General features: G+C 37.5%; 2 protein-coding genes across 4 annotated transcripts in view; one reads left to right on the forward strand and one right to left on the reverse strand.

The window, feature by feature from the left end:
* Window positions 1–6,808: 6,808 nt before the first annotated feature.
* On the forward strand, window positions 6,809–13,992 carry abitram (actin binding transcription modulator). Its single transcript, XM_034000576.3, has 6 exons — window positions 6,809–7,020; window positions 7,625–7,676; window positions 9,462–9,591; window positions 9,987–10,063; window positions 13,068–13,137; window positions 13,480–13,992. Exons 1-6 carry the CDS (start codon window positions 6,951–6,953, stop codon window positions 13,615–13,617), a joined length of 537 nt encoding a protein of 178 aa, XP_033856467.1. The 5' UTR covers window positions 6,809–6,950; the 3' UTR covers window positions 13,618–13,992.
* Window positions 13,993–14,679: 687 nt separating this feature from the next.
* Window positions 14,680–23,637, reverse strand: part of LOC117400505 (alpha-catulin-like) — a 104,013-nt gene continuing 95,055 nt past the window's right edge. For 2 of the 3 annotated variants that reach the window (XM_034920616.2, XM_059021517.1), the window contains 8 exons: window positions 23,028–23,065; window positions 22,612–22,662; window positions 22,356–22,510; window positions 21,846–21,894; window positions 20,851–20,907; window positions 18,857–18,976; window positions 17,037–17,120; window positions 14,680–16,575 (listed from right to left, as the gene is read on the reverse strand). In XM_034920616.2, the coding sequence (XP_034776507.1) occupies window positions 16,411–16,575; window positions 17,037–17,120; window positions 18,857–18,976; window positions 20,851–20,907; window positions 21,846–21,894; window positions 22,356–22,510; window positions 22,612–22,662; window positions 23,028–23,065 (719 nt within the window). In that variant the 3' untranslated portion in view covers window positions 14,680–16,410. The remainder of the gene's footprint in view (window positions 16,576–17,036; window positions 17,121–18,856; window positions 18,977–20,850; window positions 20,908–21,845; window positions 21,895–22,355; window positions 22,511–22,611; window positions 22,663–23,027; window positions 23,066–23,637) is intronic. The other variant, XM_059021515.1, reaches the window with a different exon arrangement.

The following is a 23,637-nucleotide window of genomic DNA, read 5'->3' on the forward strand; positions in this document are numbered from 1 at the left end:
CCTAAAAAGCTGAGTTTGGTGCTACACATTGACCTTGTCATCAAAGGACGAGTTATGGCACCTACTTTATAACAAGAAAAAAAAAAAACTCTAAAGTCTGGGAACATGTCTACTACAGATTTGCTGAACTAGTCACAACACGTGAAGGTGTCTGGAAATGTAACGTTCTTCATCTCTCTGTGTTTCTATTGGCAACAAAACATGTTATTAATTGAAGCGCTGGTTTTCTGAGTGTCACTGTCTTTTTGGTGTTTTTGTGATCTCTGCTTACCACAATCATCATTCTTGCTCCCATGTCCCACCGTTAAAGTCAGTCCTGCATAGTTTACAGAAAGCATGCCTTTTTCCAAAGTTGCTTAAGTATTATGTGAGTATATATTGTGGCCCAAGAAGCTTGAAATTTACATTTATATTTAATTTTTTTTTTAACGGGAGCGCTTATTGCACACAAATCTATCATCCATCGTAGGTGGTCAAGTATGTGAGCTTGCCTCGTGCACTGAATGCATGCCTTTCCATAGGGCTACCTTGCTAGGTACAGACAGGGACTGCAGAAACCACAGACCGTATATGGCTTTTGCAGAAATTAAAGGTTTGCTGACATTAAAGGAGTTTAACAGCAACGTTTTTAGCAAAATACGGGAGAAAATCTCCTGGGAGTTTTCCAAAAAACGGGAGAGTCCCGGCAAATAAGGGAAAGTTGACCAGTCTATACACATCCCTGTGTAACTGAATGTGACTCAAATGCATTGGACGTAATAAATCAACATACAGTATGCTACTCTCTATCCCACACTGTAAAACACATGCTTCTTTGTGGTTAAATCATTTTAGGGTTTATAGGTCTATAAATTCATGATAACTTTGAATTGAACAAACATTTTATCGTATGTTAGGAAATACTTATTCCACTTGAATTACCGAAACGTATTATTAATTGTTACCGGAAACACCGATTCATTTTATCTCTGTGGGGTTTGGATGTGACTGTATGAAAGAAGGCAGTGCCCAGATGGATATTCTGTTAGCGAACTGGTAAATTGGAACAAATACTAACTGACCTCTTTCAGGGCACCCTGCAGGTCTATACAATCCAGAACCAGCAGGACTGGCTGAACACCAGCAACACCCCCAGCTGTGACCACCATACACCAGAACTGGCCTTTGTTGGAACTTCCCTCAGGGTGGGGTTGAGGGTAAACAATAGTTACAATAATGTACAGTTGTAGAGTGAAAATGTATTGGTAATCATATAAACGAAAAAGTGCTAGTAATGTGAAACCAGCCTGCTGGAGGTGACGTTGGCATAAGTAGAGTTGCCAAGGTAACTTAGGCATAGAATGACTGAAGTGAAAGCATGTGCTAGAAAGTATGGGAAAGTAAAACATGGTAAACAATTAACCACAGTTACCTTGTAAAAGAGAGTATGTTGTGGTTGGTTGCACTTGAATGGAGTAACAGCTGAATAGCTCATTTATATTCTTAGTAAGATAACAGAAACAAACTCGACACGTAGTCTCTGAGCCTACTAGAGTATAAATACAAGGCATAGAGGCATACGAAGCAATACCGCCATATCATTAGGGCCATCAGCTTATTGTCTGAGGGGTTGAGGTTGTCTCTGTTAATGTGGGTGCCATCATCAGTCTATGTGCATCTCCCTTCACAAAACAAAAAAAGTATACATTATAATAAATCACTAAGAGGGTGCATCCAAAGTTTTATAGAGATAACTATCTGCTTAGATTTTAGGTTTGATCACGGTATTCAGGAATCTAGACATCTGTTATATTTTATATGGACCTTTGTTCTCTGCAAATTAGACTCAGCACAAAACTCTTCTGATTAACCAAATGCATCAGATATAGAGCTGGAGTTGCATGGGACCAATGATTCTTCCAAGCTGATTGGCAAACTCTTATCTAGTGGCTGGACTCCAGATTCTCTCTGCTGTACTAGGCATTTAATTTTGCAAAAAATCTAAAATTCCACGCAAGGCATACGCATACTATGCACCTTGTTCTCTGGCCAATATCTTGGAAAAAGGCTCTTTCCTTGAGGTGATGGGGAACTATGTAAATTGAACCGTGATAACAGCCATAAAATGTATAGCATTCCAATCGAGAGCTACTGAGCCCTAAACTGCCATACAGTGGCTGTGGAGCCGTCCAGTTACAGTGTATTTATTGCTAATGTATTGTATAAATTAGACTATAAAAAACAAACCTGCACTTTTTGCTAGAGCTCAGATGTGTGGTTGAAGATCAGGGGGTTCCACTGTTAGTGAGCAATCTTTTGTTTGGTTCTGTGTACGGTAACATTGTAAAGTGAAGAATCAAGGCCCTGGGTGTGGTCTTTAAGTTCATGATCTTGTTTCATAACATAATAAAATATAATGTAATAAGATGTACTGTAGCACATATAGGAATTACCAGGATTTTGCAAAACTAGTCATGTGGTCAATTACGCAAGCAGCCAGTAGTCTGGTAATTCCTTCTTTATGTGTTATTGCTACATTTATGGTTACACCCTGCATTGAGCTTCATTGAGTTCTAACCACAGGTTTTAACACATCTTCTTACCTCTTAATTAGATTTTTTTTGTTCTTTGTTTGTATAACATGCTTCATATTGGAATAGGCAGATCTATCAAAGACTAGAATTGAGAAGCTCCAGCTGGTTCCTTTACATTTCACTTTAAATACAAAGAGGTACAGCATACTGTATTGTCACGAATTCTGAGGGTTCAGATTTCTTACGTACTCTTTTTATTTGCTCAGCACACGCTCTTAACTCAGGGGAGACGTTAGGAGGACAGAGATGTTACTACTCCTAGTGGGGTATTGTTCATGCACTGGACCCGCAGTATATCCAGAGTATGATCAGTACTCATTCGGTTTATTATTAATGGTTAAATATTGGATTGAGTAGCTACAGGCTACTTCATATCCCCAGCTGATAGACGCTCTGGGCAGTCCAGTGTCTTAACAGATATCAACGTTAACACTTCAATACATTTATATGTATTTGCAAGGCCTGCGGGCAGGCCAAGAACACATCACCCAAAGCACCCAATGGTATATTTCAGCACATTCAACAGAATACTCTCTTAATTCTAAAACATAGTGTGAATCCCTTATAGCAATGCATGCGATACATGTGAGATAAAATAATAATTGATTAATGCTTACCCTTAAATATAAATCGTAAAAGAATATAACCCCTCCTTTATCTGAAAAGTCAAGTGAACCAAGGTTCCCAGGATCTTGGTTTATAATATAATATAAAAAACACTACTGTTATATGTGCATGCAAAAAACTATTTTTATATGTGTTATATATGAGAGATGTTTTTAATATGTGACATCATCTCTAATTGATTATATTTTGCTAAATTAAAAATATGTGTTTCTTCGAACCTCATATTGTGTCTCATCATGTTTTTAATGAGTCAGTTTTGATTCTATATACTGTTGTCTAACAGAATATTTGACAAAAAGATTGCCTCATACAATACTCAAGTCAATTAGTTTCACTAAGTTTAAGTGGTAATAATTTTCATTACAATTATTTATCCCTTAAAAGATGCACTAACCAGGCTCTGACCTGTACCTGACTCTGAGAATATGCTATTGCAAGCAATTTCCACAGTCTCTTGTTTTTTCAAGGCCAAAGTCTGTGCAAACACTTTTTTAGATATATGACCTATCAATGTCTGTTAAGCCATAATTTTTGCATATTATTTCAAGATATATTCTTATTTGTGCTAAACCACAAATTCCATAAACCTTAAATTCCATAAGAATTGTATAAGACTTGCAGCTCTGCTAGAGTGGAATGTAAGAAGACCCCTCCTTTCTCTACAGCCCGTACATTTTGATAAGGAGGCCCCTTTTTCTCAATGCTAGGCAGCAGTTTCAAAGAACCACATTATAATGACTCCATCTACCATAATTAGACAATAGTATAGTGGATTAATAACAAGGTACATTATAGTATATTATTACAAACTAACACAAAAACATAGCATAATACCTTTTATATTCTGTAATTCAATGGATATTATAATGTCTAAAGGTGTTTTTGTTTAATTCCCCAATTAATTAAATTGAATACTGCTCCGGCTTTTAATCCTTTTATCACTACAGTAAAGTCATGAACAAGCAATAACACTCATCAGTTTAAATAGTATGTTTTTTCATTATACCAAATACTTAAAACATATTCTTAATTCTATGAAATCAAATAGGTATTTTTAGTTTCAAATATCATTCTGTCTAGAAAAGGTTAATCATTTATTTTATTAATTTGCAATACCTTTGTATCTAATTTCTATTTTTTAACCATTATAAACTATAAACTGTGTCAATTAGTACTGAACCTTTTTTAACTATAAATGTGGCATTATAAGATAAACTTTGAATTAATTTACTTCAGTTTAACAATTGCTCCTAGAATTTATAATATCACTTTATTTCTTTGGTGATTCCTTCTAAGATTTAAATCCAAATACAGGCCAGTATAAATGCATTCAACTTGGATTTATACCAAATCCACATGTTTGTATAGCACTATCTCGCTTAATATTTATTTGTAACCCAATGCAAAGATTACCAAGTGTTCTCAAAATCAAAAACAGGGAGGGGTTGAAAAAACAAGAATGGTTGTCATTGCTATTTTTTCCACCTATTTGAGTCATGAAACAAAGTAGCTGTTGAAATAGTATTTGTCCAGGTTTGAACTTGTTTCAGGAGTACTGCAAATAGAAACATTTGGGATAGTTTTTGAACTTCCCATCACTGCTCTACCTAGTGCTCCTGCCCAGGCCTCACTCCACAGCATTGCCTTGAAAACACCTCAATGTGTATAAAAGTGTAAAAAACAGATTTACAGCCTTAGAAGAAAAAAAAGCTTCCCACTTTACTAATGCCCACAGTATTGCTGTACGCTAGCTGTAATTCTAACAAAGCCATCAATGCAGGACCACGGCTCTAAGAACATTCTTGTTAAAATCTTCTTGAATGCTGCTATCCCTCTGGTCGATATTGTACGTGTATTATATTCTTGAAATTTGTATTTCAGTGCTTGCATGATCAGTCAGTCCTTGCTTTCTCTTGCTCTGTTATGCTATGTTTACTGTTATGCTAGATTTTGGCTCAATGGGAAAAATTGCACTTTATTTTGAAGATGCCCTCTATGGTTAAACCAAAATATATATTTTTTGTCGTTCTAGTAGACACTTTACACACACACATCATCTACATTATTAAAAGAGGATGTTTAAAGCTCAGCACAAAGAATATAGAAACATAACATGTATGAGAGTATGTGAGGAAATACTTCAGCAGCTGCTAGTTCAAACAAGTGTCACTCACTGCTAGTTCAGTTCATGCACAGTTTCAGAAGAGAGGTTAGAGGAGTCCACATCGTGTCGAGATGCCTTTATGTAGTAGTACAAAAATATACAACCATCTGTACACCCAATATCAATTCAGATTCCTGCTTAAATTTCTACTTATGCATGACATACTGTGAATCTACAGGCGGATACAACAAACACAGCCATTTCTCACGCTGCCTTGCTCATGTTAACCTTTTCTGCAGTCCTGAATTATTTTTGTCAAGCTGAAGAATAAACTCCTTTATTGAGTATACATGAGATCAGGTCAATGATTTATTTAATTTTTTAATTTTATACTGTAACGACCCTGGATCTGCTGTAACCACATTCTGGAAGGTTCTGTGACCCAGAGTCAAAGGTTCAGCCGCAGCAGGTGTTCAGGGATGTCAGAGACGAGAGAATTGCCACCAATCAGGAGCTCAGCTTTCAGCGCAAGCGTGACTGGTTGCAACATTGTTGTCACAAATCAGGAGTAAATTGTTACAACAATGTCACAAGTGATCGAAGACAGTGGGAGGCTGCTGCAGAAGTGAGAGAGACAAGTGTAAAGAACAGTCAAGGAGAGCCAGAGAAAAGCGGGACTAAGGGACAAAGGAGGAAACCAGACAGAGACCGCACTTAGTTGGGCGTAGCACACGGCCAAAAAAGTGCACTGGACTGAGTAGTTTCTTTTATTTTATTATTTTTCACTACACTGCTCAGCTGTATTTGTACCACTGGCTCGTAAAGCAGCACTCTTTGCCTGTGAAGTGCAGTCCTGGCTTAATAAACTGGTGTGTTCAAGAACCTGAAATAGCTGTCTGAGTCTGCCTTCATTTCCACGCAACACTACAATATTATACACTGCCTCACACTAGGACCTATGACCTGACAGCATATATTATCATATGATGCTAAGATAAGGCGGGACCATGCTCTCCCGTCAGACATGAAAGGTTTAAGAACATGTTTGTGGTGCTTCTGCTACAGTTCCTGCTGACCCCCGGTGGTAAGATGAGGTAATTTATATTTACTCTAACTACTCAGCCTCATTGAGATATCGGTAAAATCCACTTCCTAGGTTCCAATGGCTCCATTGCCTGGCTGTGCCTGTGGAATAACCTTGATTCAATATGGTCCTTATAATATGCATCTAGAGTGGGTTTGGTCTTTTCAAAATAGTTACTATTCTGCAAACTTGATGCATGTTTGCTTTGCAAGGTGCTTCTTTTCCCAACTTCTCAATATTTTACTCACACATTGTGTTTTGAACTTGAATTGTAACCACGAGCAATGTAATGTCTTTGCATCATGTAAATAACATATTATACGCCTGCAAACACGAGTTTTGGTAGTTAAATACTGCTGAGACAAAAATTCGAACAAAAGATGTAACCAGAACAAAATATCCCGGAACGGAAATGTGTAGGCCACTTGAGTTCTACGGAACAAATTGCAGTAGTAAACTTCCGGTACGACTGTGTTTGCAGTCCGAGTTGAAGTGTGCCTCTGTGTTAGTTCTAGACGACCGTAATACTTGATTTTTTTTTAATATAAAAAAACAGGCATCGATGGCGACAGAGGACCAACAAGGAGCTCCTTCAGTTGTTGATCGTTATTATACCCGTTGGTATAAAACAGGTAGGCAATGCCGGCGTTATCAAGAGAAAATATATGTTTTAATAGCAACAAAATAATGCTAGTCTCTCGCGAATTTATAAGTAGATCACATTAAACTGTACGGAGCGAAGTGGGCTTATAGTTTGTAGGTAATATTTGAAGATGCGTGTTTTGCCATTTGTAAAATACAGCAGGGCTCACAAACTGAAGACGTCTCCTCTTTCCAGCCTACTTCATAATGTAAAGAACGAGGTCTAGAATTAGAAAGTAGAAAGAACTACGCACTCCAGCAGCAATTAATATAAGTGAACACCGCAAGGCTGTCTATTTTACGTCGTGTGTGTGTGTGGTATAATCACACTGTAACTGGCTGCCTAAACTGTGTTTGAAATTAATATTAACCCAGTGTTGTACTTTATCATTCTTAATTTAAATATAATTTCAAAACTGATTTACAAATAAGTTAGTGCTCACTCTCAACGTGAAAAGCGAGTAAGTAGGCAAGTCAGCAGTAACAGTCAGTGTTTCAGAATATGGCTGTTAAAGTTTCTAATTTACCTCTACAGCACAAGATGTGGTAATAGTGAAGTTCACCTAACATACTCTATGATCTTTTCTTTTCTAGATTTGAAGAGTAAGCCCTGTGAAGACCACTGTGTTCTGCAGCATTCTAATAGGTATGATTACAAATAAAACGGGTCCTGTAACTGCCAGCACTTTTCTAAAACCCCTTGGGGAATTAACATGCAAGAAACAACAATATTTTTTTACTGTCGTGCTGTTTAAACTATAAAAAAGGCTAGGGGTACTCCTAATTTATCAACTAGCCACATTAGCATTTGCAATTATTAATTGTAAACTTTAGAGCAACCCACAGTATAACAATTTCCTAAAACATGCATCATTGTTTGTAACTTGGCCCATTTGCAGATATTGCATTTTGTCATAGTTATTTTATCTTTACTGCTAATTTTGTTTCATTTGTAATTTGGCTTCCATCATGGGCACACACTGTGGCACATTAACTGTGTTTTTAAATACCATATTAATTGGAATGAGCCTTCAAAGTGTACACCATTTTCTTTGTCATATAATCAAGCTCGTATTAAGACCTGGAATGGATGAAACTGCTGTGCAATAGCAGTCTTATTTCCATCCCTGGTCCTGATACAAATGTGAATGGAGTACTATTAAAATAGAACGAAGATTAAATTGATTACCAAGCGATTATCAAGAAAAGAAAGATTGAATTTAAGTGTTATTTTGACCATTTGCTGCATGTTTTTTAATACATGTTTATACAGTAGATAAGGAATAGAGGGATTATCCCACCCCTCCACCAGGAGTTCTATTTTTAATGCTCTATGTATTAAAGGCTCATCTGCAGAAGCTGAACCATTCATTAGGCATTATTTATACTGTTGCAACAGAATATATCCTGTGAGAGTTATCTTGTTTGAATATTGAATGCAACAGTTTACTTATATTCATGATTGTTAGACATCAAATATGAACCAAAAAAAAAGTTGGTTTGCCATTTGTTTGGATGAATGTTTGGCCCAGCACTGATACAATATCTTCGACCCCTAAAAAAAAAAAAAAAAAAAATCATGAAATTTAATGAAGAAAATAATTTTTGAACAGAACTACATTTCCCATCTTCCTCCTGCTCACTGGTAAATCCATCTGTTACATATGTGAGCAGGAGGACGATGGGAAATGTAGTTCTTAGAGGTCCATGCAGGTACATGGGAAGACATCTTTAGGCAGGGAATGCAATTTAAAAAAAAAAGTGGTCAAAATGTAAAAAAAATAAAATACACACACCTTACGTAAACAGTTGTAGCAACACATGGGAACATGTAACACAATACAATAAAAAGGTCTTTATGTGCCCTTTAAGAACCAGTTAATGCAGCATCTAAAACCCTTCCACAGTGTTCGTTTATTTTTTAATGCGAAGTACCAGTATAAAATAGTGCTTCGAAATGCATTTAAGTGCAAATTTGATGTGCAAGGCTTTAATAAGGCAACCGCCATTGGAAAATGATTGAGAGATCAGGAATATAGACAGTAATAAAAGAGTATGGAAGACTCCACCAAAGCCATTTTAACATGTCAGTAAGGAAACCGAAGCAGAAATATTCATGAAAACAGGTGAGGTCCAGGTGAAATCAATACACTCATGAGTCCAGCTGTGCTTCTGTGATAATGATGCTGCTGCAGGGTTAACATCTGTCAGGTGTACTCTACAAAGTTATTGCAAGCTGGGTGTAGGCAAAATCATTCTGTTGTGTATAGATGAGAATGCAGATCTGGGAAATAAAATCAGCACATTGGCAACTTGTACACTGTGTGACGAGGTGGACAACGCCCTTGCGGATTAAGTACAGAATCACTGAATTTTTTTTATTATTGTTTTAAAGCTGTAACTACAATTATTTCTTCTTTTGGCTCCACAGAATTTGTATCATTACACTTGCAGAATCGCATCCAATTTTACAAAATGGAAGGCAAATCAAGAGCATAAATTACCAGATCAGTGCCAACTGCAGCAGGCTACAAAACAAGGTTTCTGGGAAGTCGAAGCGGGTAGGATACGGATTCACTGTCAGGTTATTGTGAAGCACCCCTGTGAGGAGAGCTTGCATGAGTTTGCAAATCTGCTAATATTCCATTAACCCATTTCAGTGAGCTCTCCAGTGCCTCAGAAACCACATTTTAGTAACTTCATATTTCCATGGATATACCATCAACCCTGCACACTAAAGTATTATTATTCTTTGTATGTTTTTTGTATACTAATTTCCAATGTCGTTAACTGCTTTTGTCTAGTTTTCTGCTTTTGTTACAGTATCTTGTTGCTTAATGTGCAATGTGCTAAATCTTACAACAGAGTTCCAAAAGACATCAGAAAAATACAGCATGTTATATGTTTTGCACAGATTGAGCAGTACTGCAGTGCCTTGTTTTTGTCATCCGTTTAGGGTGGACAGTTCCTTACAGAGCTTGCACCCCTGTGTAGAATAGCATGCACAGATGGAGAGGAATATACAGTTTTTAGGTAAGACCTGCAGTATTTAACCATTTTGAGAACTAATAGCACTTTGCATTTGTAAAACAAACCAAAAAAAATGTCTGCAATTATGACACTTAAATTAAAGGTGGCATATAGGGTGGAGCGTTAAGGACAGGAAAAGAAAAACAAGATAAATGACCTCAGGATTTCAAATGTTCTGTCAGAATCCAGAGATCATTTACCATAGACATCTGTCTTATTTTGTGTTGAGCGGCAAGCAGGATATGCCCAGTGCTTTGCTATATATGTGGACAGAATTCACTTTTGCACCACCTCTTTTGGCAACTGCTGCATTTTGCTGTGCTTGAGGCTTGATTCTATGGGGAATCCTTTGATGTTAAGCTAGGTTTATACCACCTTTCCTCTGAGCATTCATATTTAGACAATGTGACATATAAAAGAACAAAAGAAAGGAAATGGATAAATAGACTGAACACAATTATGGCAGCGGGACTCAACAGAAAAGAATGAACTAATTAACTTCAATAAATATATAACATTTAAATAAACAATTTATTCAAAGATTGTGCATGCTGATGTGCTGGGGAGGTCAATTCAAGGCTGATCCTCAGAGCCAGCATTGCATGATAATCTAAATAAAAGTTTTTATAAAACTAATGTTAATTAGAATTAATACAGATTTAAAGATAGAAGTAAAATGATGTCATAATATATAGAACACCATTACATCATGTAAGAATAAATCATGGATTTGAATATAACCAACAAGAAGTCGTTGTCATGCCGTCAAAAACCTATAAATACCTCCAATGTTTTGATTCAAGTACATGTTCCCTTCTGAGATATGTACAACATATTGAAACGTTGGGCAGCTGGCTTTTTGAGCCTAGATATATATATTATACACAGTGCCTTGAAAAAGTCTTCACACCCTTGAACATTTTTCACATTCTACTGCCTAAAAAATACAATTCAAAATGCATTAAAGTAGGAGTTTGTTTCACTGATCTACACAACATCATCTACACTTTCAACATGAAAGAACAATTCAATACTGAGTCAATACCCTTTTGCAGCAATAACAGCCATGAGTCGTTTTGGATAAGTGTCTACCAACTTAGCACAGCGGGATGGTGCAGTTTTTGCCCATTCTTGGCAGAATAGCTCAAGCTCTTTCAAGTTGGCTGGGGATCGTCTGTGGACTGCAGTCTTCAAGTCTTGCCACAGATTTTTACTACTCCACACTGCTCTGCTTAGGATCATTGTCCTGCTGAAAGGTGAATCTTCTCCCCAGTCCCAGATCTCTGGCAGACTGGAACAGGTTTTCCTCCAGGATCTGCCTATGTTGCACCATTACCTTTCCCTCGATCTTCACAAGCCTCCCTGTCCCCGCTGCTGCAAAGCATCGCCAAAACATAATGCTGCCACCACCATGCTTTACTGTAGGGATGGTGTTAACAGGGTGATGTAACGTGTTTGGTTTACGCCACACATATCGCTTAGCATTGAGACCAAAAAGTTCCACTTTGGTCTCATCAGACCACAAAACCTCCCACATGCGTGCAGTGTCCTCTAAATGTTTCTTTGCAAAAGCTATGCGGCACATCTGGCTTTTTTTCAGCAGCGACTTCCTTCTTGCCACCCTCCCATACAGGCCATGTTTGTGAAGTACTCTTGAAATTGATGAACAGTCAACATTTTCCCCAGTCTCAGCCAGAGACCTTTGTAGTTCTTTTAAAGTAATCTTAGGCCTCACAGTGACCTCCCTCAGCAGTTTCATTAAGCCACGGCTACAGACTTTGGAGGGACATCCTGATAGAGGCAGTGTCTTGGTGGTGCCAAACTGTTTCCATTTTACAATGATGGACCCGACAGTGCCCCAAGGGATATTCAGACATTGAAAGTTTCTTATAGCCTTCCCCCAATCTCTACCTTTCAATAACTTTATCCCGGAGTTCTTTTGGCAGCTCCTTGTTCGGCATGTTTTGCCATTTGCTTCAAATTCACTTCATGCAACAGAAACAGCTTGATTCTTCATCCAGGAGTATTCAAATCAGTTGAACTACTGTGATTGGACACAGGTGGGCTCTGTTTAACTTATTATGTGCCTTGTTATGGCAATTTGTTGTACCTGAGCTAATTTGGGTTTGCTATGAAAAAGGGTGTGAAGACTTATGCAATCAAGACTTTTTGTTTTTTATTTTTAATTACTTTTTGAATATTGCTAGAATTATTATTTCACATTGAAAGTGTAGATGATGTTGTGTAGATCAGTGAAACAAACTCCTACTTTAACCCTTTGTGGTCCTGTGTCGGACCTGGTCCGACATTGGACCGGAAAGGGAAAATTGCAATGTCGGACCCTGTCTGACATCATCAAAAAGACGCAAAAAACAGGTCTCTAGTCGTTTTTTCTCCGGAAAAAGACGAGAAAACCATTCAATGGCCGAGTGAGATCGATTGGAGCCGAAAAAAAAAAAGGGGGGCGTATTTCATGAATACAGCTAGCCCCGGCATCACATAGATAACACAGACTTAAACAAGATAACTGCTTCTGCATCCAGCGCTCAAAGAATATTTCAGCGCTCACAGACATTTGCAGATCTTTTTTTAGATGTTATAGTAATAAAATAATGACTTGGATCACATTATTGAGGAGTTTGGTGATAAAACGAGTGATCAGGAGATGATTTATCGGTATGCACTACTATCGAGAGGTATGTGAAAAAACACAGAACAAGGGATGGGGCAGGGCTGGAGATGCAGTACTGAGTGTCCTGTTGATATGCAGTGCCTTTTAAACATGTTTTACTGTGAAAAAAAAATACTTTTAAACAGCGCGTCTAAAATAAACTGTGCGTGTGAAAATAAATTGGACCTGACGCGCCTGAGACGCGCTGAATAAATGGACCGCAAGGGTTAATGCTTTTGAATTGTATTTTTTAGGCAGTAGAATGTGAAATGTTCAAGGGTGTGAAGACTTTTGCAAGGCACTGTATATAGATCTTTTTTTTCCCCTCCCCCTCAGTTGTATCAGAGGACGCCTGTTAGAAGTCAATGAAGACATTCTTACGAATCCTAGTCTATTACAGGAAAAGGTAAATGCATTTACATGTTAGATAACTTGAGGTATGAGACATTCTTGTTAAGGCAGTTGATGAAGGCTAACTTTAAAAAAAAAAAAAAAAAAAGTATTTTATATGTTATACACCATATACATGGAAAGTCTGATTGATCATGGAGAACCGTTAAGTATTCTGTTGACACGCCATGCCACTTTTATTAGTTTGTTTGTTTTAAAAGACACATTCATGTACAGGTGGTGGAAGGAGGAATCTGCATCCCCAGCAAGGGATAATAATGTCTGTGGCTTTTACCTACAATAAATAATACTGATTTATTTATTTATTTATTTATTTATTTATTTTTAAACTCAACAGCCATCCACAGAAGGCTACATTGCAGTTGTGTTGCCTAAATTTGAAGAAAGTAAAAGTGTAACCCAAGGACTGCTGACCCAGACGGAGTATGAAGATATTCTTTCTAAAAGAAGGAGCACAAACCCTGAGCCATGCTGATACAGGGATTGCAGACTGGGCTGCTGTACTGCGGCTGCCTGTCTTTTACAGCTGGAGGGAGTACCAGGAGTTGTGAACAGCAAATGGCTCGATTGTTTATTGGCTTTAAAAACAGCCTTTAAAGGCTAGTTTTGCAGTTAGGAATAAATAAGGAGAGGCACTGGGGTTTATTCAACTTGTGTAAATACTGCCATAGTTTAACCCATTGTTATGTTTGATTTGAAATATCTTGGTACACATGAGCCCTATTTTAATTTGCTAAAGTGGCTGTATTCAGATCCACCACTGTCTTTGAAAAGTTATGGATTTGTATGCTGTCGTAAAGGTTAGTTTAGTCGCTGCCTGGCAACTTGAAAATAAATGGTTTAAACACCATTTGTATTGGTGTGAAAAGCTGTTCTTTGTTTCGGTTTAGGAAAGCAGGCAACACCATAGGTGGCTTGAGGATTAATGAATTAAGAGTTTTATTTAAAAAATATAATTTTACAGGTTAAGTGTTAGAGAAATGTAAAAAAAAAACTGCTTTACAGGAAAAACTAAACTAGCAGTCCTCTACACTACCATCACATTGACTAGTTCATCCGTGCTTTTTATATTCTACCCAGTGACTTTGTACCAAACAAGGCTTTCATCATCAGCAAGCTAAAGCTTGTCAGGATTGGGTAGATTATTAACCCTTTGATTATTAGGCTCTCGTTTTCAGGGCCTTATAATTATAATTTTGAAATTCTCAGCACAACAGAAATACACAGTATTTATAGATATCTTCACAAGGTTACAAACAACCCTATGGTATTAAAAGTTGACAATATAACTGTCTTATGGTGGTGAGATGCAGGGGTTTCATTTAAATGTAAAATAGTTGCTTGACCTAGTTCCAAGGTAGAATAAAATCAAAATAGCATTTACCATCTCTTTCATCTATATACAGTACATAATAATATAGTGTCAGACCTACATAAGAAATTCTTAAATGTGTGTGTTTGATTTGTGTAAAAATTATTCGACAATCACAGGATTAATGGTTCAGTGCTTGTATCTGTTTTAGCATTACAAAGAGAATTGTCTTTCTTTTTTTTTTTTTACTTTATCTTAAAGAAAGTAGCAGGGTTCTGAAAAATACACATCCCCACGCGTTGATCCAACTATTTAATTTACGTACCTGTGACTTTTCTTTTTGTTGTTAACATCCTGACAAGTTTTTACAATTATAAATGTAAACTCTGTCAAAGGTATTTAAGATGTCTGCTTTGTGAACTAGCTAGGGTTTGAGAGCAGAGGTGTGTCCACTCTCTGATACTGACGGGAGGTGAATAATTATTTCCTAACTGTATTACTGAAGAGACGTCCCAATGAAGCTTGGCCAGCCAGCCCGTGAGGTTTCAAAATCTCTCTTATTGAGTGTTTAAAGTTGTGGATGAACATGAAATACAATGCAGTACATCCCTTTAAAGGAAGATACCTGTCACGTCTCTACAAGATCGTCTTCAGTTTCATACAATATTGATACAAAAATAAATATGCCCCAGCCTCATTGGGGTGTGTCTCTCCAGAAATACAGGTGGTGGTGGGGGGGGGAATGTAGGCCTACCGGCAGTGATCAGAAAGAGCACACACCTCTGATCTCAAACCTGTGCACAAAGCAGACATATTGAAAAGACCTTTGGAGAGAGACTTCAAATTTAAAAATGTAAAAAGGTGTCGGTGTATTAACAACAAAAAGAACAATGCCAGGTATGTTATTTAAACAGCTGTAGCAGCACATGGGGATGTGTAACACTAGATTTCTAGGAACCCTGCTACTCTAAAACAGCAGTGGTTCACTACATACAGCATATCTGACATCGCCAGTTTCTGTGCTTAACAGCCAGTCTATAGCAGCTTCTTTGGATCTGTAGTTTTGTTAAGACTTTCACCCAGGTATTCCATACAGATAATTAAAAATTTTAAGGGCAAAACAGCAGTTTGTAGATTGTACCAAAACATTTAAAACTCCACTGGTTTCAATGTGATGATTACTTCAAGTACCATACAATGTTTTGCAGCAGTTCCCAAACAAAGATCTTCAGTGGGGCCGTCACCAGGATCTTTATTGTACGGTCTCTAAAATTATAGACGCCACTGGATTTAGAATCTGAAGTGAATTAACAATGTTGTAATCAGCCAGCTCAGTGAGTACACTATATGTTTTGTTAAACAAAGAAGAAAAAGCTAGCAGTATAGAGTAATACAAGTTAAAGCAAGCTGCAAAGTAGTTTGTAGTAAAGTGTAGATTTAAAAAAAAAAAATGCTGGCCTTCACGAGATATGTACTGTATATTAGCAACAATGTAAATGGCTGCACTTGAGTATATTTTTATGGGCCTGTATTACCAACTTCCTGTAATTCACTGTAGCAAAGGTGATCATTTATAACAAAATAAGGGGCAATATATGTTGCTATTAGCCTTAGTCCTTTAAAATGCTCCCTCTCCCCAACAGAATATCCATTATAGTCAGTTACTAACAATTAGTTGCACTGCACTTTGCAAATACTCTTTAAAAATTCAAATTTCAAACACTATTTTGTACAAATAATATAAGGTATGTGTCACTATCTGAGATACTAAGTAATTGAACCAAAAAGCATGAAGTTTGGGAACCGCTGACCCATTACAAATAACACACAGCAATACTGGTTAAAAAGGATAGCACTGCCAGTTCAAGGTGATCTGTTTATCCATGTGACTGGGGTGGTGTCGGATACTCTTGCTAATGATTTCAGAGGGTCCTTCTGTCCCATGCAGGTGTGCTGTTACTTGCTCTCCAGGAAGGTGAGGTTTGCCATGTGGTGCTCCAGAGATTTCACTCCAAAGCCATTGCCATTCTTTCCACTGAGACAGTCTTCATGAACAGGGGTCTGGAGCGGGATCTCTCTCCAGCTCTGGGGGGATCCCAAGCTGCTCTGCTCACACTTGTACTGCAAATCAAGTTTTGAAGATAGGCATTTGAAGGACTTACTGTGAGCAAATCTGAACCACATTAGAGGCCCTTCCCACATGGCACATTTTCAACCTGAACTTCAGTATGTGTTCTTCTCAAGCAGAAGTTAAATTCAGCAGACATACAGCAACAGCTACATATTTCATCAGATCTTGTGTGTTCCCGCTACAGGCAACATTATAGATTGTTGGCCAGATGTATTTTCTTAACCATTGCTTTAGACCACTAGACAGTGCTATCTTCACACATTTCTGTTTTAGTTTATACAAACTTAGATTCATTACCTAAATGGTTGTTAACTTACTCTATATCTCAACTGAGCACTGTACATAGAAATAGCAGGAGACAAATATGCTTGCACTTAAACTTAAGAAACTTATTTCAGAATTGTAGTAGCAGTGTCACCAGTCACTGCTAATGCCTGTGTTAGAATCTTACCTTTTTGATTAGCTTATTGCAAAGAGGGAGAATATAGACAACTACTGTCAAGATACTTTTGATATTTTGAATAGATGAATCCACCTGCAAGGCAATCAACATGGCAATCAGTATAAAAAGCTGTCAAATGTGTTCTGCCTAGGACTTAAAATTCACATTTCTAACAAAGACACTTACTTTCTGGAGAAAAAAAAATGTGTACACATTATTATCATCATAATAAATCTAAAAAATACACAATGCAACCCCAAAGATAAAATAAACTCATTTAAAAAAAACCTTCCAAATTCATACCTTTAGTTCTTAAAATCGGTCATGCATTACAATGTACCACTTTAGAAATGCTTCCATTAGCAGATTCAGCTGCTGTTTTCTTTCCCCTGTGGCTTCTCTAGCCCCAAATCCAGTTAGTGTCAAGTATGAGATGGAAACAAGATCAATAGAAAGTACCAGAGGGCAGTGTTGGTATATAAACGTTATCAAATGAGGTTTCCCAGATATCTGACAAGCAATTGAATTCACAGAGTCCAAAATCCACAATTGAATTAGACTGCATTTATAAAGCGGTGAAAAGGGCAAACTAGCCCTCAGTTACAAAGCTGCAGACAAACAGACCCACTTTTCATAGCAATCAAGACAATTTGAAAATTAAATATCAACCCAATTAAAAAATTCACAGTAAAAGTGCTTTAAAACAACATGGGGAGATGGGGAAATAATCTTACTTTGATGTTACCCAGTGCAGTTTGTATTCCACACTTGGGGTGTATCAGTGACACAGTGTACTGGGGGTGTATCAGTGACACAGTGTACTGGGGGTGTATCAGTGACACAGTGTACTGGGGGTGTATCAGTGACACAGTGTACTGGAGGTACAGTTTGTATTCCACACTTGGGGTGTATCAGTGACACAGTGTACTGGAGGTACAGTTTGTATTCCACACTTGGGGTGTATCAGTGACACAGTGTACTGGAGGTACAGTTTGTATTCCACACTTGGGGTGTATCAGTGACACAGTGTACTGGAGGTACAGTTTGTATTCCACACTTGGGGTGTATCAGTGACACAGTGTACTGGGGGTACAGTTTGTATTCCACACTTGGGGTGTATCAGTGACACAGTGTACTGGAGGTACAGTTTGTAGTCCACACTTGGGGTGTATCAGTGACACAGTGTACTGGGGGTACAGTTTGTATTCCACACTTGGGGTGTATCAGTGACACAGTGTACTGGGGGTACAGTTTGTATTCCACACTTGGGGTGTTCAGTGACACAGTGTACAGGGGGTATATTCAGTCTCTCTGTCTGTCACTCTAAATGTATTCAATTGGAATGAAATGTTCTTTAACACAAGATATTGAGAAGATAACAATCTGTGGACAGTTGGGGTCAATTCCAGTTTTTCAATTCCATTTACTTTTTAAAATCAATTTCCCATTCCCTTTAATCAATTCCAACACACCATTGATCAAAATTGCAATTAACAGTATTCTGTTAAAATGAACTTCTCGCAGTGGCAATTGCTGGCTTCAAATGAAAGCAGTTGAACAATTATGACTTGGAAATATACATTCTAATTCCAATTCCTTTAAAATAATTGGGATTGGGAATTGATTTTAAAAAGGGATTGGAAATTAAACTAATTTAAAAACAGGAACTGACCCGACCTTATGTGTTGATATACTGAATTTAGGTATGACAGGTCTAGTTTATATTTTCGGTGTTCACGCCCGTGCCTTTTCTCAGTCCAAGAAAAAGAAAAAATCCTCTCTGAATTGATTTTAATAGAGGAAGAAACAGGTTGATAACAGAAGAGTACCTTGAGGAAAGTCGAATTTTTGCCTTGCACAGGCATTCTAGTGGTTATCTGCAGTTTCTGACACAGGGCCACCAGCTTCTCTGTCTCTGCTGTAAAGATGGCTCTCTCATCATCTCCCAGCTGAAGGACAAGGGTACACAAATGTGCAAAATGATAAGAATGCCAGATATTTTAACCAGCAAATCATTTTGTAACTGCACATATTAAACCTAGTATCTCAACAAAGATATACCAAACACACAAACCAATTAAATGCACCTGCAATCACATGCACCCTTATAAGCAAATCCACAGGTGAAGCAGCATGTTTACAAGTGTGCCCTAGGTGAAACCACTACAGCACCACATACTGTGTTAGACAACTCAGTCACGAAAGCATTACTAAAACTAGACTAACACAAATAAAATTCCCCTTTATGCAAAGTAATTTAAAAGGAACCTATGATCAAATGATTTTATTGATAAGTATAATTATATATATATATTTTTTTACTGGACAGCCCCTTTAATTGAACTTGACAGAGATGATCATACTGTAGAATACAGCTCTGTATCAACAATGAACACAAGATCTCAAAATGCACAGCCTCCATCATGCAGAACCCTAAAAAGTCACATGACAGGGCAGCCATAGGTCAGATTATCAGTGCTAGTCATTTAGGTATTAGCCCTACAGACCCCAGAAATATATACAGATGAACCCGTTTTATATCACCTCGCTTAATATCATACCTCGTTTATTATCACGATTTTTCAAAAACTACTCGCCATGCACCATAGGTTTTTTGAGAAATTACCTCTCTTAATATCATCTCACAAATCAGCTTATTGTCACGTTTTGTGCAGCCTGTCAAATGCTGCGTGGCCGGGCTTTACTAAGTAACCACAGGATAGAGTTAATTTTCAATGCAACTAACAACCAATAATCATCTCGGCTGATAAACTGACATATTGTGCAGCCTGTCAGATGCTGCGTGGGCGGTCTTAACGGGATACAGTTCAGTTACAAAACACCAACGTCGGCAAATTTTTCTTCTTTAACAGTCAGGCTTATACAAATGCACACAAAAAAACCACCAAGTGCAACGCCTAATTGATAGCTCTCATCAGTCGACAATTCATGCCTTTTTTAGATAATGACACAAGCTGTTTCGTTCCAGTTAATGATACAAAACATATTTGTCCTGTACAGTAAACTGTATGCATTTGTTTAAATGTAAAGAACGACTACATGTAGAGTATTAAAACACGGCTCTTTAATTCACTGTTAGTTTTCTTTCTTTTTTTCCCCTCGCACTCGTAATGTGCTGCCACAGGCAAACGTGAAACCCAGTTTATATCATGACCCATTTTATATCACGAATTATGCCTGCACCGCAATCATGATATAAAGCAGGTTCATCTGTATATATTTTGTTTTACTGCCACAAAGATGAAACTTTCTTTGCACGATACCCACAATCAAACCCATAGAATCATAGAATACAGGCGTGTACACATGCATATTTGGTTACAGGTCAAAGCAAAGGGTACAGTTACATTTTTTTACCATGCTAAAAAAAAAAATGAAGTAGGCTATTGAAATGGTTTATGGGAAGCTGTTGAAAAAGCAGCAATGAAGGCATGTTATCAAAACACAGGGATGCTAAAATACCAAAAACAATATGACTGATGAAGGAATGTAAAATTACACTTACACAGAAAAACAGAGGCTACTGTTGCATTAAAGCATTTAAGTTTGTATCACCCACACTGCATATTTTCATAGTCTGACTCCGACACCATTCATTTCTCACATTTGTTACAAAATACATTTGGCTTAACCAGCCATTGATCAATGTCAAGAACAGCTATTTAATTAAACATTGCTTGAAGGACTTGAGCTGAACTCTGTATTCACCATGTCTGGCTTGAAAAAATGTAACTAAACAAATTAAAAAAAAAAAACACACAACTGTCTGGGTCGTGGTTTCCATTTTCATTTATTATCGTACCTGAGTTGAGAAAGCCCGGAGTGAAGAATATAATTTGAAACCCTCTTCAGCAAACACCTGTAGAATACACAAACAAATTAATGATCTTGAACACATCTAGATAATGTCTGTGCTTCTGTATGTTTGTACTGCCGATATTCCATGTGGAACAGTGGTATTGAAGCCCAACGATTTAAGCCTGTACAAACACCCTCAACAAAAAAACATTATTTCACAGTGGAGTCAATTCATTTAAGAAACAGATGCATGTGTCAGCAACTGAATGGCCACTCAATTTTAACCAAGAACATTTATATACATTAGGAGCGCCAAAGCCAATGTGACGCTCCCTTCAAAGTCTCCAGCCAGGATGTGAACCTGCATTGTTTGACTCACCCTGCACACCACGCGGCTGCACCTCTACCAGGTGAACCACTCAGGGACATCCATGGCACTTTTAACCCTTTATGGTACAAGGCATATAAGTGTCCCACAAATAAAATTATGCAAACATTCTAATTTTTGCAATGAGGTTTGAACAACCACTCAATCCCTTGTGCACCTTAATGGGTTAACAAACATGATTTGTTACAGAAGCAGCCACCTGAATAAATCAAAATATTAACATCTTTCTTGGCTTAAAAAACAAAACAAAAAAATTATATATATATATATATATATATATATATATATATATATATATATATATATATATATATATATATATATATATATATATATATTTTTTTTTTTTGACTGCCTGACACGATGTTACAATTACACCTTCCATGTGAAATCAGGTTGAATGTGCTGCAAAAAATGTCCACAGCAAACTGCTAGCGTCCTGGGCGTACAAAAACACTATGATGCAGTGTTGCTGAAAGACACGATTGTTAGCTCTTTTAATAACGTACTGATCTCTGGTCTTTCCAGGAGTGAAGCTCATTGTTTTTAATGATGCCCCTGACTGAGTGCATTATAAATGCGGACAGGCTGCTGTAAGACTCCATGTGTACCTCTGCTTGGTGAAATAAATCCTGGGTTGTCTTCAGGAGGCCCTCCCCTCTAAAATCAAAAGACAAAATGCGATCATCAGGCGTCTTTCATTGCAGTATAGTTGACAGTTATTGAAAATCAATGATGAGAAATACACATTAAAAAAGCAGATTAATTGTTTTCTCATGGTGCATCTTTTAAACAGCTTCAGACTGGAAACCATATTAATCTCGACAACATCCTTAATAACTAACATCATCTAAGCTAACATATCTATCCTCTTCCGGCACCATATGGAGTCTGTGCCACAACGGGTCAAGGCTGTGAGCTGGGCAAAATGATGGCAAGACGTGATATAGGTGCAGACCCTAATAAAGTTTATATCCTCTTCATTTTAGTTTTCTTTTCTTCCCTAAATGCCGGAATCCCCCCCCCCCCCCCCCCCCCGGTGCTTGAAAATGACAAGAAAGTTGATGGCTGGCAGGCAGACATTTTTCTAATTCAATTTTCCTGAGAGTTGGCGGGTTTACCTGGTGAAAAGGTACATGGAGTATGCCATGCTGGACATTCCCTGCCCCTGCCGGACAATCTCGTGCTCCTGGTCCTCCCACTTCTCACTCTCAGAGTCCAGGTCGGACGTCAGCAGCCGTAACTCCAGACCCACTTTAGCTATAGCTGTCTGCTCCTGAAATGGACACAGCGGCACCAGTTTATACTTAAAATGTGTTTCAAAATTACATTAATAAATAAATTAAAAAACATATATATATAAAAAAAACAGCATACCTCAGAGTCAAGTTTGACTGGTTTTATATTCTTCAGATTTGCTGAGAGCTTCTAGGGGGGAAAAGTGTCCTGTTAAACTTCTACACTTTGTGTCGATCAAAGACGACCTGGGCTTGTGGTTTTTTGTATTTAAAAAAGTTAATACCATGACACTTCTGGAAACAAGCTCATTTGACATATACCAGTAATTATTTATATTAATATCTGAAACAACTGTTCAATCCATGTCACCTACTTCACATTAGATTACTCTACATCAGGAGTGTGTACATTATACTACAATGCTGCTTGAAATGAGTTTTGAGTTCAGAAAATTCTAGAAGTGTTAAGCTATCAATATCAATCAATATTTACACACAAACATCTTATAATGTAACAAAAGTGTATGCCAATCAGAAGCTCGTGATCTCACTTACCCCTGGTCTAGGTAGTGAAAGGTAGTTTCTCTTCTCTCCTGGAAGCAAAAACAGTATCATTACGGACCTTTACAAAAACAGGATCATTACGGACCTTTACAAAAACAGGATCATTACAGTAAAAAAAAAAAAAAAAAAAAAAATGTATTAAAAAAAAATTATACTGGACAAACAATCATATGTCAACATGCTTGGTTTTGGTCCAGGTTTAAGTGTATGTTGTCCTGGCTGTCAACATATTTGTTTCAATCCATGTGCTTTTTTTATAGATACCAAATTAAATAACTAAAGTCTTGTCAAGGTCTATATTTTGTAGATGCGTTTCTTAGGTTCACTGAAGTTCATTCACACATTCCTCTCTGGAAACTGCCTTCATAACATCAGTTACTGAAGTTTACATTCAAGGTAACATCAGGAGAAAGTCGAGGGTTAGACTTTAGAAAATGATAAAACTTTACTTGGAGTTTGACTTGGATCATACAGTGTTGGGTTCAGCTTGAAAATGCCAGGTTTGACAGCAACCCTACCCATGAATGCTGTACAAAGTAAGAACACAGCAGTCAGGGAAACCTGGATTGCTGTAGCAGCTCATTTTTAAAGCTTTTACAAA

The sequence above is a fragment of the Acipenser ruthenus genome, chromosome 4 (assembly GCF_902713425.1).
Source record: "Acipenser ruthenus chromosome 4, fAciRut3.2 maternal haplotype, whole genome shotgun sequence".
In the NCBI taxonomy this organism is placed as follows: Eukaryota; Metazoa; Chordata; class Actinopteri; order Acipenseriformes; family Acipenseridae; genus Acipenser; species Acipenser ruthenus.